At 53.9% G+C, this 13,846-nt stretch overlaps 1 protein-coding gene across 7 annotated transcripts in view; it reads right to left on the minus strand.

Annotated features, from left to right (window-relative positions):
* The window catches only part of CIT (citron rho-interacting serine/threonine kinase), a 165,091-nt gene extending 151,865 nt beyond the window's left edge, over positions 1-13,226 (minus strand). For all 7 annotated transcript variants that reach the window (XM_029051857.2, XM_029051843.2, XM_029051851.2 and 4 more), the window contains exons 1-4: positions 13,118-13,226; positions 8,231-8,372; positions 991-1,166; positions 304-405 (exon numbers count right to left, since the gene is read on the minus strand). In XM_029051857.2, coding sequence (XP_028907690.1) covers positions 304-405; positions 991-1,166; positions 8,231-8,372; positions 13,118-13,213 — 516 coding nt within the window. In that variant the 5' untranslated portion in view covers positions 13,214-13,226. The remainder of the gene's footprint in view (positions 1-303; positions 406-990; positions 1,167-8,230; positions 8,373-13,117) is intronic.
* Positions 13,227-13,846: the final 620 nt, after the last annotated feature.

Here is a 13,846-nt window from a genome sequence, read left to right on the forward strand (position 1 = left end):
ACCGAGAGGAGAAAACGAATCCTGGGCAACGCGCTGTCCTATTTAACTGCTTTCCCCCCACCTAAACCACAGAGAACGCATTCCATTTTTTCCTGTGTCTTTGCTCCCGTTCAGAACGGGAGCTTCTTGAGGGCAGGAAGCGGGTCTTGGATCGCTCGCTGAAATGCCAAGAGCAGCGCCCAGTTGACGACGGGCATTTAATAAACATCTGTTGATGAGGATTTAAAGGAGAGGGGTAACTTTAGGGAAAGAGAGAGAGAGATGAGCCGGAAGGAGCGATTCAAACCCGAGCGGCAGACTCACCAGGTAAAGATTCTCTTTGTCCTGAAACGCATACTGTAACTGAGGGATCCAGGGGCTGGAACTCCGAGATAGTATGCTCCGTTCTTCCTCGAAAAACAAAACCTAAGAGACCGTTTTCGAGTAATAGATTATGAAGCTGCCCTGAGTCGGTCCACGTCCCTCCCAACGACCCCCTGCTCTAGATGGACCCCGAAATCCCGTAACCCCAACGCCGTCCGGCCAACGGCAGTCTAATCTTCCAAGAGAGCTAAAACAGAGGACGGACGGACAGGCATCTGTCCTCGGCTTAGCTTTCCAAAAAAGCCTGTTCTAAAGCAAAAGTACAAACTCGAAGTTAAAAATCTTTTTAAAAAGTTTAAAGAAACATTCCCACGATGCCCTGAATCACGACTGCAAGCGGGCACTGACCCAGCCCTCTCTTCAAACCACCCACCCCCTCTTTGCTCCTTACTGAAATGAAACTTCAAGGCTATTTCAAGAGAGATCAAAGTGGACTCGTGAGCCCGGGGAATCTCTACCCGAACATTTGCTCAGGGAATAGAGACGGGAGACCGGGTAGCCTCTTTTGCCAGCACAGGCGTTATTAAAACCAGGCAGAAGCCACCCGGTTGACTGAGGAGCCTTGGCCTGGTTAAAAAACTCAGCGCGCTCCGGAAGGAAACACGCAGAAGGAAACCTCCCCCATACCTGTTCCTGGGCTAACAAGGATTTTTTATTCATCACTTTCATGGCGTAGACATCTCCGGTGGCCTTCTCCCTTACCACCTGCACTTCTGCAAAGTGACCGCGGCCAACGAGGCTTTTTACTTCAAAATCCTTCACATTGGGTTGGAGTTCCCGGAGTTCAGCTACGGTCTCTGAATCTGCCTCGGAGGGAACGGGGGATTTCCGAGTTAACCAGCGGGCGCGAACAGACGGGCCTCCGTTAGAGGACGGGAGATCCCCCCCCGATCTTCACCCGCGACGTCGATGGCTTTTCGGAAACCCTCCTTCGGTATCGAGAACGACCGGGAAACGAGCGCCAGAACGTTTAGCTCGACGTGACGGTTAAAATCGCTGAGGGTTCCCGAAGAAAAGGCTAAAGTAGTTTCTATGGAGACTATAACGTAAGCCCTCTCTTAGATTCGGGAAGGAGGAGAGGGAAACGCAACCATCCCGCCTTTCCTCCATCTTTCGACTTCACGGGGGATCACGCGCCAGCGCTTGGGAAAATTTCTCTTCAGTCCTTCAGGCCAAGGCGCTTCCATCCGTCCCTAGGGAGTCTTTCACAGAGGATTTCAATTTTGCCCCCCAACCGCTTTCCACTTCAGCTAGATCTGTTTCGCTCGGCTCCATCCCGCAAGCCCCGGCTTTAACGTCACCGGGCTTAGGCGTGGTCCGCCCCGCCGAAACGTGACCCAACCTCGGCGTCGCCGCCGCCGTCCTCTCCGGCTTCTCCTCCCACCTCTCTGGCTGCTCCTTCTCGGACTCTTAGGCGGGCTCCTCCTCTGCCTGCCCGCCTCTGGCCGTGGGAGTCCCTCGGGGCGGAGCTCCGGGTCCCCTTCTACTCTCCGTCGACACCCGCTCCCTCGGAGAACTCGTTGGCTCCCACGGCTTCAACTACCATCGGGACCCGAACGATTCCCAGATCGACCTCTCCGGGCCGGACCTTTCCCTTCGGCGGGCTGGCAGTTCCTCCTGCCTTCAGGACATCTCTTCCGTCCCCCGGCCCCCTCCTACCTCAGCTCCCTCCTCTCCTTCTCCAGCGCAGCCCGCACGCTCCGCTCCTCTGCCGCCGCTCACCTCCTCCCCGGGCCTCCTTCTCGCCCGTCCCGCCGTCGACCCCGGCCCGAGTCCTACCTCCGGCCTCCCTCCCCACGTCCGCCAAACTAACTCTCTTCCCGGCTTCAAAGCCCTACTGACAGCTCACCTCCTCCGGGAGGCCTTCCCGGACTGAGCCCTCCCTTCCCCTCTGCCCCTCCTCCCCTCCCCATCGCCCCACTCCCTCCCTCTGCTCTACCCCCCTCCCCGCCCCACAGCACTTGTGTATATTCGTACGTATTTATTACTCTATTTTATCATCCAAGTCTCTGGATCTATGATTCTATTTATCTTGATGGTATTGATGCCCGACTCCTTGTTTTGTTCTGTTGTCTGTCTCCCCCTTTTCGACCGTGAGCCCGTTGTCGGGCGGGGATCGTCTCTATCTGTTGCCGAACTGAACTCTCCAAACGCTTAGTAGCGCTCTGCGCGCAGCATGCGCTCAACGCGTTTGAACGAATGAATGAAAACGAAGGTCCCGCCGACACCTCCCTCCAACTCAACACATCCAAAACAGGATTCCTCCTCTTCCCGCCCAAACCCTGCCCCCCCCCATCCCTGCAGACGGCCCCGCTATCTCTTATACTCTCCTACTCCCCCTACTGAGCACGGCAGTCGATGCAACAGATTGGGCTGGACACAGTCCCTGACCCACCCAGGGCTCACACTCTCAATCCCCGGTCTGCAGACGAGGTGACCGAGGCCCAGGAACGTGAAGCGACTCGCCCACGGTCACACGGCAGACAAGTGGTAGAGCCGGGATTAGAACCCGGGTCTTCCGACTCTCAGGCCCGGGCTCTTTCCGCTAGGCCCCATATTCCGTCTGTCACCAAATCCCGTCAGTTCTACCTTCGCTAGAATCCGCCCTCTCCTCTCCCTCCGAACCGCTTCGACGCCGATCCAAGCCCTTATCCTACCCTGCCCCGACTACCGAATGCGCCTCCTCGCTGACCTCCCGACCTCCCGTCTCTCCCCATTCCAGTCCACGCTTCACTCTGTCGCACGGATCCTTTTTCTACAGAAACGTTCGGTCCACATCTCTCCTCTCCTCAAGAACCTCCAGTGGCCACCCATCCAGCTCTGCATCAAACGGAAACGGCTTTAAAGGGCTCCCTCGCCTCCCCGCTCCCCTCCTCCAGCCCAGCCCGGTCACTCAAACTCCCCTGGCGCCAACTTCCTCACTGTGCCCCCACCTCACCTATCTCACGCCGACCCCTTTCCCACATCCTCCCCCCAGCCTCGACCTCCCTCCCCCTTCGGAGCCGCCAGACCGCCACCGGCTCCACTCTCCGAGCCTGATTGAAGTCCCATCTCCTCCAAGAGGCCTTCCCCGATCACACCCTCTTTTCTCCCTTCTGCATCCTCGATGCACTTGGATCTGTGACCCCTGGACAGTTGCCATTCGACCCACCCCCAACCCCACCGCACTTATTGCGCACGTCTTTAAATTACACATCAGAAAACGACTCCTTGAATCACGTTAACGTCCGTCTCCCCCTCTAGACTGTAAGCTCGTCACGGGCAGGGAACGTGTCTGCCGATTCCGTTGGATCGACTGTCCCGGGCAGTCAGTTCAGCGTACGGCCTACCGTGAGCGCTCAATAAATACCACTCATGGGTCAGTATCCTCAGCTACCGAAAGGTAACTACAAGATGCTCTCCGTGTGGACGACCGGCCAGCCGCCTGAACCACGTTGACGTATTTATCTTTTTCCCTGAAGCGTCTTTCCATTTCTCCCCGGCGTGAACATCCAGACGGTCTATAATCCCGGTTTATGGTGGAGAGCCTACAGAGACAGGTTGGCCCCCGCCTCCCCGTGCGATTCAGCGCCAAGGATTGCCGGATCATTATTGAACACCCACAGTGCGCTACGCCGATAATAATGACGATAACGTTGGGACTGGGTAAGCGCCGTGTGCGCCGAGCACCGTTCTAAGCGCTGGGGGAGATCCAGGCTCATCGGGATGTCCCACGTGGGGCTCACAGTCTTCGTCGCCATTTTACCGATGAGGGAACTGAGGCACCGAGAAGCGAAATGCTCGTCCAAAGTCGCACAGCTGACAGGTGGCGGAGCCGGGATCAGAACCCACGACCTCCGACTCCCAAGCCCGGGCTCTCTCCGCTGAGCCGCGCTGCTTCTCTCATCCACTGGAGATCCCCCCCCTCCCCATTCCCCCTACTCCCTCCCTCTGCTCTGCCCCCTTCCCCTCCCCACAGCACTTATGGATATTTGTACATATTACTCTATTACTCTATTAATTTTATATATGATGTGTACCTATCTATGATTCTATTTATCTTGATGGTTGTGATGCCTGTCTACTTGTTTCGTTTCGTTGTCTGTCTCCCCTCTTTTAGACTGTGAGCCCGTTGCTGGGCAGGGACTGTATCTGCTGCCAAATTGTCCATTCCAAGCACTTAGTACAGTGCTCTGCACATAGTAAACGACCAATAAATACGATTAAAGGAATGAACGAATGAATGACCGCTTAATACGCGCTCTGCGCGTAGCGAGAGCTCACTAGACACCACCGACTGACTGGACGACGGTACGGGCTGAATTTTAATTCTGAACCCCGAAAAGAGTCCTGGCCACCATCAAAATGTCTCCAGGCCCTTTATTTCGTAAAACGGAGGGCAGTTCTATCGATTAATCATCAAGCACTTGGAAGCGGCTGACGTAGTAGATAGAGCCCGGGCCTGGAAGTCAGAGGTTCATTCATTCATTCATCAGTGGTATTATTGAGCGCTTACTATGTGCCAGAGGCACTGAACTAAGCGCTTGGAATGGACAATTTGGCAACAGAGAGAGACAATCCCTGCCCAGTGACGGGCTTACAGTCTAGAGAAGCAGCGTGGCTCGGTGGAAAGAGCCCGGGCTTGGGAGTCAGAGGTCTAGAGTTCGAATCCCGCCCTGCCACTCGTCCAGCTGGGTGACTGTGGGCGAGTCACTTCACTTCTCTGGGCCTCGGTTCCCTCATCTGGAAAAATGGGGGATTAACTGTGAGCCTCACGTGGGACGAACCTTGATTCCCCTTATCTTCCCCCAGGCGCTTAGAACAGTGCTCCGCACATAGTAAGCGCTTAACGAATACCAACATTACTATTATTATTCATCTCCAAAAGGTCATGAGCGTTCTAAGCCCGGCTCCGCCACCTGTCTGCTGTGTGACCTCGGCCAATCACTTCACTTTACTGGGCCTCGGTTCCCCATCTGTGAAATTCAATATTCATCCATTCACTCAATAGATTTTACTGAGCGCTTACTGGGTGCAGGAGCACCGTACCAAGCGCTTGGAATGGACAAATCGGTAACAGATAGAGACGGTCCCTGCCCTTCGACGGCCTACGGTCTAATCGGGGAGGACGGGAGAACGGACGAGGACGATGGCAGTAAAAGTTAAGAAATGGAGACTGAGACTGGGAGACCCATGAGGGACAGGGACTGTGTCCAACCCGATTTGCTTGGATCCACCCCCGTGCTCAGTACAGTGCCTTGTTCATCATAAGCACTTAAATGCCATCATGATTAGTAGTAGAGGTGTTGAGTGCTTATCGTGAACAGAGCACTGTACTAAGCGGTCCTCCAGTGGACCAGCACACTCTGGGTGTTCAGAGGTCATCAAGCAACACTAGGTACTGAAGAGAAGAAGAATAATAATAATAATGTTGGTATTTGTTAAGCGCTTACCATGTGCGGAGCACATAGGGGAAGCAGTGCGGCTCAGTGGAGAAGAGCCCGGGCTTGGGAGTCAGAGGTCATGGGTTCGAATCCTGATTCTGCCACTCGTCAGCTGTGTGACCGTGGGCGAGTCGCTTCACTTCTCTGGGCCTCGGTTCCCTCATCTGTCAAATGGGGATTGACCGTGAGCCTCGCGTGGGACGACCCGATGACCCTGTATCTCCCCCAGTGCTTAGAACGGTGCTCGGCACACAGTAAGCGCTTAACAAATGCCAACATTATTATTATTATTAGCACAGCTCTAAGCGCCGGGGTAGGTATAGGGTCATCAGGTTGTCCCACGTGAGGCTCACAGTCTTAATAACCACTTTCCAGACGAGGGAACCGAGGCACAGAGAAGTGAAGTGACTTGCCCCCAGTCACCCAGCTGACAAGTGAGTTAGTCAATGTGATCCTCGTCCTCCAGGGAATTTACAGTCTAGTGGATTTTTTAGAAGGTAAAATTGGAATATAGTTAGAATGTAATTAATTCAGTGTCAAATAAAGTAGAAAAGTTGATTGTCCTCGACTAAGTGGGTTTGAGCCTAGTTTAGAAAAGTCACGGTTTTGGAAGCCACACAACTGGATCTGACAGTCTTGGAGTGGTGCCTTCCCCAGTGCTGTGCCACACAGTAAGCCCTCAGTGGAGGTATTTGATAACCGTGGAAATCCGTTCAGCGCTTACTGCGTGCCAGGCACCGTACTAAGCGCCGGAGGGGAACAGAAGCAAATCAGGTTGGACGCAGTCCCCGGTCCCGCAGGGGTCACAGTCCTTCATCCCCATTATTACAGACGAGGGAACTGAGGCCCGGAGAAGTGAGGTGACTTACCCAAGGTCACCCGGCAGGCAAGTGGCGGAGCCGGGATCAGAACCCACGACCTTCTGATTCCCAGGCTCTCTCCACGAGGCCACGCTGCTTCTCCGCTGACTGACTGGAGGACGATCCAACGTGTATGCACCTTATTTATAATAATTATGGTATTCGTTAAGCGCTTACCATGTGCAGAGCACTGTTCTAAGCGTTGGGGGAGTTACAGGGTAATCAGAGTGTCCCACGTGGGGCTCACGTTTTTTAATCCCCATTTTTACAAATGAGGGAACTGAGGCACAGAGAAGTTAAGTGGCTCGCCCGAGGTCCCACAGCAGACAAGTGGCTGAGCCGGGATTCGAACCCATGTCCTCCCGACTCCCAAGCCCGGCCTCTTTCCACTAAGCCACGCTGTCAACCTTACCCCTAAGAGATGTATATTTGCCATGTCATACAAAATTCAACTTCTTTTCAACCATGAGCTTAGTTACCAAATCCCTTCCCTTCTTTCCCAGAATCACTCCATCGCATCTCGACGGTATTGATTCGGCGCTTACTGTGTGCAGAACGCTGTACTAAGCGCTTGGGAAAGTACAATACGACAATAAGGAGCTCTAAGGTTCCAAAAGAGATGCGGTAGTTTGGGGTTAAGGGCCTCCACTAGATTGTAAGCTCCTCCACGGTAAGGATCATTCTGCCAACTCTGTTGTATCGTGTTCTCCCAAGCATTTAGTACAGTGCTCTGCGCACAGTAAGTGCTCGATAAATACTACTGATTGATTGAGATGTGCACCATTACGGAGGCATAATAGCTTCCCCAGACAATAACAGGATGCTTCAAAATGCCCAACTCAAGACTCCACGGGGTTTTTAGCCACCGAGTCGCAGAACGCATTCCTCATTTTCCGCCTCAAATTCCCCTACGATTTATGTCATTTTAACTTTCCAAGTTTCCTTCACACTGCACGTCTGGGTCTTGAACTATGTCTCCCAGACTCCCAAGCTGGCGAGTTTTTGAACCGAATCTAATTTCATTATTTCTAGCCCCTGATGCTCCAAATCCTCCATTACGTCGAAGTTTACGGCACTGCCGATTCAACGTCATGGTGGATTTATCTCCAGCGGTCCACTACCCGGAAACGTACACCGGATTGTATCCCAGCAATATAACTCTTCCCCGAAACACTGAGATCATTTACGGGTTTGTGATCGCACAGGCTTCTTCGCATTCAGCGGGGCCGGATTAGCTGCGGGAGGAGCCATTTTGAGCTTCCAGTCAAATTATTTCAAAACATCCAAGAGGCCTTCCCTGAGCCCTCATTTCCCCTTCTGCGTCACTCCAAAGCGCCTGGATTTGCTTCCCCTTCCCACCCCTCCCTCCGCCCCACGCCGCTTACGTCCGTATCCGTCATTTATTTATCCACATTCACCCCTGTCTCCCCCGCTAGACCGTAAGCTCCTTGCGGGCAGGGAAACACGTCTCCCGACTCTACGCTGTCCTCTCCCAAGTGCTCAGTGCGGCGCTCCGCCCGCCGTAAGCGCTCGCAGGCCACGACGGGTCATCGCAACAGCGAGAGCCCCCAGGTAAATACTTACACTTCTTGACAAAGTCGCTCACGTGTTTAATCTTCATCAGAGCGGGTTTACGGCATTCCTCAAAAAGAACAAATAGGGAATCTAGGATTCCCTCCCGGGAGAGAGGGGACGTCTGCTGTTGAGTCAGGAAGGATGGCTTCCCCTGAAAGCAAGCAAGGGGCAAGTCGGCATTTCAGTCGATAAGGAAAAGCTTTGATGGCTAATGACCTCCCCGAGCAAATTACACGCCATCCGTGAAAGTCTGAACCGGCAGAACACTTGAGCACGACCGTTAGGATCCCACGAAATTGGCTTTCGGAAACGGGCACCTCCCGATTTACACCTCGGGTGGGTTCGAGACCCCAGATTCTAGGGACGTTCCCGATTCTAATTTCAACCTGGTTTCATTTCGGTTTCCAAAGAATCCGAAGCCGCGGAAGCACTGAATACAGACCAGACCTTTTCTTATTATCTTAGGAGCTCCTCTACAGAAAACAAAGTTAACATTTTGAGGACACCACAGCGGGAACGCGGGGAACACGTTGGCATCTACTAACACAGAGGGAGAGGAGAAGGGATTTTTCGCTGCCTATTCCCCAAATTAGGCAGAGAATCTAACAGATATTTAGAATCTAACTAGGCAGAATCTAGAATGCTAGAATCTAGAATCTAACTAGGCAGAGATACTAACCTAACTGATCATCACCCTCTTCTCCTCTTAAATCTCTAAATCAGTGGGCTTCCTCGAGGGGGATAACGCTGATATCCGTTAAGAGTTTACTACGTGCCACTGCCTGTCTACTCATTTTGTTTTGTTGTCCGTCTCCCCCCTTCTAGACCGTGAGCCCGTTGCGGGGCAGGGATTGTCTCCATCTGTTGCCAGATTGTACTTTCCGAGGGCTTAGTACAGTGCTCTGCACACGGTGAGCGCTCAATAAATACGATCGAATGAATGACCGGAATCCAAGAGGCTTTCCTCAACGAGGCTCTCATTTCCTCTTCTCCCATTCCCTTGGGCATCGCCCTTTCACTTGGATCTGCATCCTCTATTCACCCCTCTCTCGGCCCCGTGGTCCTTATTTCCATATCCGTCATTTATTTATATTAATAACGGCATTTGTTAAGTGCTTACTGTGTGCCAAGAACTGTTCTAGGCCCTGAGGTAGATGAAAGGTAATCCGGTTGTCCCACGTGGGGCTGTCTTTGATTTATTTTCTATTTATTATTTATTTATATTACTACTTATATCATTTATTTATGTTTATTTATATTCGTGATAATGATGACGGTATTTGTTAAGCGCTTACTATGCGCCAAGTACTCTTCTAAGCGCTGGGGGAGGTACAAGGTAATCCGCTTGTCCCACGCGGGGCTCACAGTCTCCATCCCCACTTTCCAGATGAGGGAACTGAGGCACAGAGAAGTGAAGTGACTTGCCCAGTATAGAAGGCAAGGGGAAGAGCCGCGATCAGAACCCACGACCTTCTGACTCCCAGGCCCGGGCTCTTTCCACTAAGCCACGCTGCTTCTCTTCTGTCTCCCCCTCTAGCCCGTAAGCTCGGGAGCTTGTTATGGGCAGGAATGTGTCTTATTGGTATGCTGTACTCGCCCAAGCGCTTAGTACAGTGCTCTGCACCCAGTAAGTGCTCGATAAATACTACTGAGCGAATGAATGACGGGGAACGTGCTCAGTCGTATTCACTGATTCATTCAATCGCATTTCTTGAGCGCTCACTGTGTGCAGAGCACTGTACTACGCTCCTGGAATGGACAATTCGGCAACAGATAGAGACCTTCCCTGCCCCACGACGGGCTCACAGCCTAAACGATGTGTCCGCTACAGAGGCAGCGTGGCTCAGTGGCAAGAGCCCCGGCTTGGGAGCCAGAGGTCATGGGTTCTGATCCCGGCTCCGTCGCTTAGCCAGCTGGGTGACTCTGGGCGAGTCCCTTCACTTCTCTGGGCCTCAGTTCCCTCATCTGTCAAATGGGGATGAAGACTGGGAGCCCCACGTGGGACGACCTGATGACCCTGCATCTACCCCAGCGCTTAGAACGGTGCTCGGCACACGGTAAGCGCTTAATACCAGCATCGTTACTATTATTAACAGAGTTGGCAGAAACGTTCCCGCCTACAAGGAGCGTCCAGTATTTTTTTGGGTGGCGGGGAGGTGAGGACACGAATATAAATATTATATAAAATAAATCCTGTCAGTTCTACCTTCACATCGCTAAAACCACTTATATGGCTAGACATCACTTGGAACAGTAAGCGCCTAATAAATACAACTGATCGATAAAATCCACCCTCCCCTCTCCATCCAAACTGCTCCTAGCTATCCTATCCTGCCTCGACTACTCTCATCAGCCTCTTGGTTGCTCTGCCTCTTGTCTCTCCCCTCTCAAGTCCCTACTTTCCTCTGCTGCCTGGATCATTTTTCTAAAAAGAAAATGGTGGAATCCATGTCTCCCCTCTCCTCGAGAACCTCCGGTGCGGTTGGCCAGCGCTTAGTCCAGTGCTCCGCACGCAGTAAGCGCTCAATAAACACAGCTGAATGAACGAATCCACCTCAGCGTCAAACCGAAACTCCTCCCCGGTCTCCCCAGTTTAGACCGCGAGCCCGTTGTTGGGCAGGGATTGTCTCGATTTGTGGCCGAACTGTACAGTCCGAGCGCTTAGTACGGCGCTCTACACACGGTAGGCGCTCGATAAATACAGATGAAGGAACGAACCCGTCCGCCGTACTTCCGTCTCATCTATCTTGCCGCCAACGATTTGTCCGCGTCCTCCCTCTGGTCTGGAACTCCCTCCCCCTTGATATCAATCCACGGTATTTACCGAGCGCTTACTATGTGCAGAGCACTGTACGGAGAGCTTGGGAGACTACGACAGAGTTAGCAGACGGGTTCCCCGCCCATAACAACTCCCGCTCTTCCCACCCTCAAAGCCTTATTAAAAATCCCATCTCTCCACGTAGCCTTTCCCAACTGAGCCCTCACAGACACCACAGTTTCTTTATTTTCACGCTCCCGCTCCCTTCCGCGTCGCCCTCGGACTTGGCTTCGCACCCTTTATTCACCCCACTCTGACCCACAGCCCGCTCGGCATTTAATAATAACGGCGGCGTCTGTTAAGCGCTTACTAGGCGCAGAGCGCCGGGGGAGATACGGGGTCATCGGGTCGTCCCACGTGAGGCTCACGGTTCACCCCCATTTTCCAGCTGAGGGAACCGAGGCCCAGAGAAGTGAAGCGACTCGCCCACGGTCACCCAGCTGACGAGTGGCAGGGCCGGGAATCGAACCCACGACCTCTGCCTCCGAAGCCCGGGCTCTTTCCACTGAGCCACGCCGCTTCCCCGTGTTTCTGATACATTTAATATCCGTCTCCCCCTTTAGACGACAAGCTCCTCGGGGACAGGGAATGTGCCTGTCAACTCGGATGTACCGTATCCCCCCAGATGCTTAGTACCGTGCTCCGCACAGAGTGAGCGCTCAAATACCTCTGGCTGATTGATGCACGTCGGAACCGCTATCAGTTCGCGGAAAGGTGTCGACGGGGTTCTTTTTAAGAAAGAAAAAATGATATCTGTTAAGCCCTCACTATGCGGATAAAAGCTGATCGTTTGGATACAGTCCGTCCCCCACGTCAACCGACGGCATCCGTCGAGCGCTCGCTCTGCGCAGGGCACTGTATTCGGGGCTCGGGGACAGACAATTCAACAGGATCGGCAGACGCGTCCCCTGACTAGAGTCGGGCTCCCAGTCTCGGTCCCCGTTTTAGAGCTGAGTTAACTGCTTCACAGGGAGAGGTTCCGTGGCTTGCCCAAGGATACCCGGCAGACGAGGGGGGGGAGAAATTAGAACCCAGCTCCTCTGACTCCCACCCCCGTGCCCTTTCCACTGCGTCAGGCTGCTCCTCGGGAACGGCCTCAATTGCTGTCACCGTTCGTCTCGGGCGGTATTTCTATAATACACATCAAGGCGGCGGGGGGCACAGATGACAGATACTTGTCAAGGGCCCTGAGCGATAATAACGATAATAATTACGGTGTTTGTTAGGCATTTACTCTGTGCCTTGCACTGTTCTAAGCACTGGGGTAGATACAAGCAAACTGGGTTGGACACGGTCCCGGTCCCCATTTTACAGATGAGGTAACTGAGGCCCGGAAAAGTCAAGTGACTCGCCCAACGTCACGCAGCAGACAAGCGGTGGAGCCGGGATTCGAACCCGTGCCCTGACTCCCAAGGTCCGGGCTCCACTACGCCTTGAGCCAGGTAAACTGTCGGAATGAGTTAGGGCGGTGTCCGGCGGGCACCGCTATTCCGACCCCTTCTGGAGAGGATCAAAGCGGGGTGGACCCGAGGAGCCGGAGTCTCGGAGAAGCTGGGACATCGGGACGGACGAGATACCGTGGCTCAGCGGCGAGAGCCCGGGCTCGGGAGTCAGAGGTCATGGGTTCTAATCCCGGCTCCGCCACTCGTCGGCTGGGTGACTTTGGGCGAGTGGCTTCACTTCTCCGGGCCTCAGTTCCCTCATCTGTCAAACGGGGATGAGGACGGTGATGAGCCCCGCCTGGGACGACCCGACGACCCCGTATCTCCCCCAGCGCTCACAACGGTGCTCGGCCCATGGTGAGCGCTTGACGGATACCAACATCGTCACCTGTCGTGATGACGTCGCCTCGTTTTTGCTTCGTTCTGTTTCGCCCCGCCGTCCGCCTCCCCCGATTAGACCGCGGGCCCGTCGTCGGACAGGGATCGCCTCTATCGGTTGCCGAGTTGTTCATGCCCCGTGCTTAATACGGTGCTCTGCGCATAGTAAGCGCTCGATAAATACTACTGAATGAAATGCTGCCGAATAAATACGAACGAACGGATGGAGCCAGCCGGTCAGATGGCTCGCTCCTTTACCTGGAAGAGAAGATTCAACCGGGAAGCCCGGCTGCCGATGGGCTCTGTCCCGCCGGAATCCGTTGGATTTCGCACCCCATATTTAAATTTCAACATCTTGGGCGCTTAACTGCGGGAGAGAATTTAAAACAAACCAAAAAAAAAATCAGTTCACGGCTGACGCAGGTGGGGCTAGTACGCACGGAGCCACCCTCCAGGGAAGATAAAACGCGGTTTTTCCGGGCAGAGCGATAATGACGATTACGATACTTATTCAGCGCCTACGGCGCGCCAAGCACCGTTCTAAGCTCTGGGGGAGTTAATAATAACGTCCGTATCTGTTAAGCGCTCACTATGTGCCGAGCACGGTTCTAAGCGCTGGGGGAGATCCAGGGTCATCGGGTCGTCCCACGTGGGGCTCGCGGTTAATCCCCATTTGACAGATGAGGTAACTGAGGCACAGAGAAGTGAAGCGACTCGCCCACCGTCACCCAGCTGACGAGCGGCAGGGCCGGGAATCGAACCCATGACCTCTGACTCCCAAGCCCGGGCTCTTTCCACTGAGCCACGCTGTTAAGCAGGTGGGACACAGTCCCCGTCCCGTGGTCTTAATCCCCATTTTACAGATGAGGCACCCGAGGCCCGGAGAAGTGAAGGGACTCGCCCGAGGTCACGCGGGAGACGTGTGGCGGAGCCGGGATTAGAACCCGTGACCTCTGACTCCCGAGCCCGGGCTCTTCCCACTGAGCC

This window comes from Ornithorhynchus anatinus, chromosome 2 (genome assembly GCF_004115215.2).
Source record: "Ornithorhynchus anatinus isolate Pmale09 chromosome 2, mOrnAna1.pri.v4, whole genome shotgun sequence".
Lineage (NCBI taxonomy): Eukaryota > Metazoa > Chordata > Mammalia > Monotremata > Ornithorhynchidae > Ornithorhynchus > Ornithorhynchus anatinus.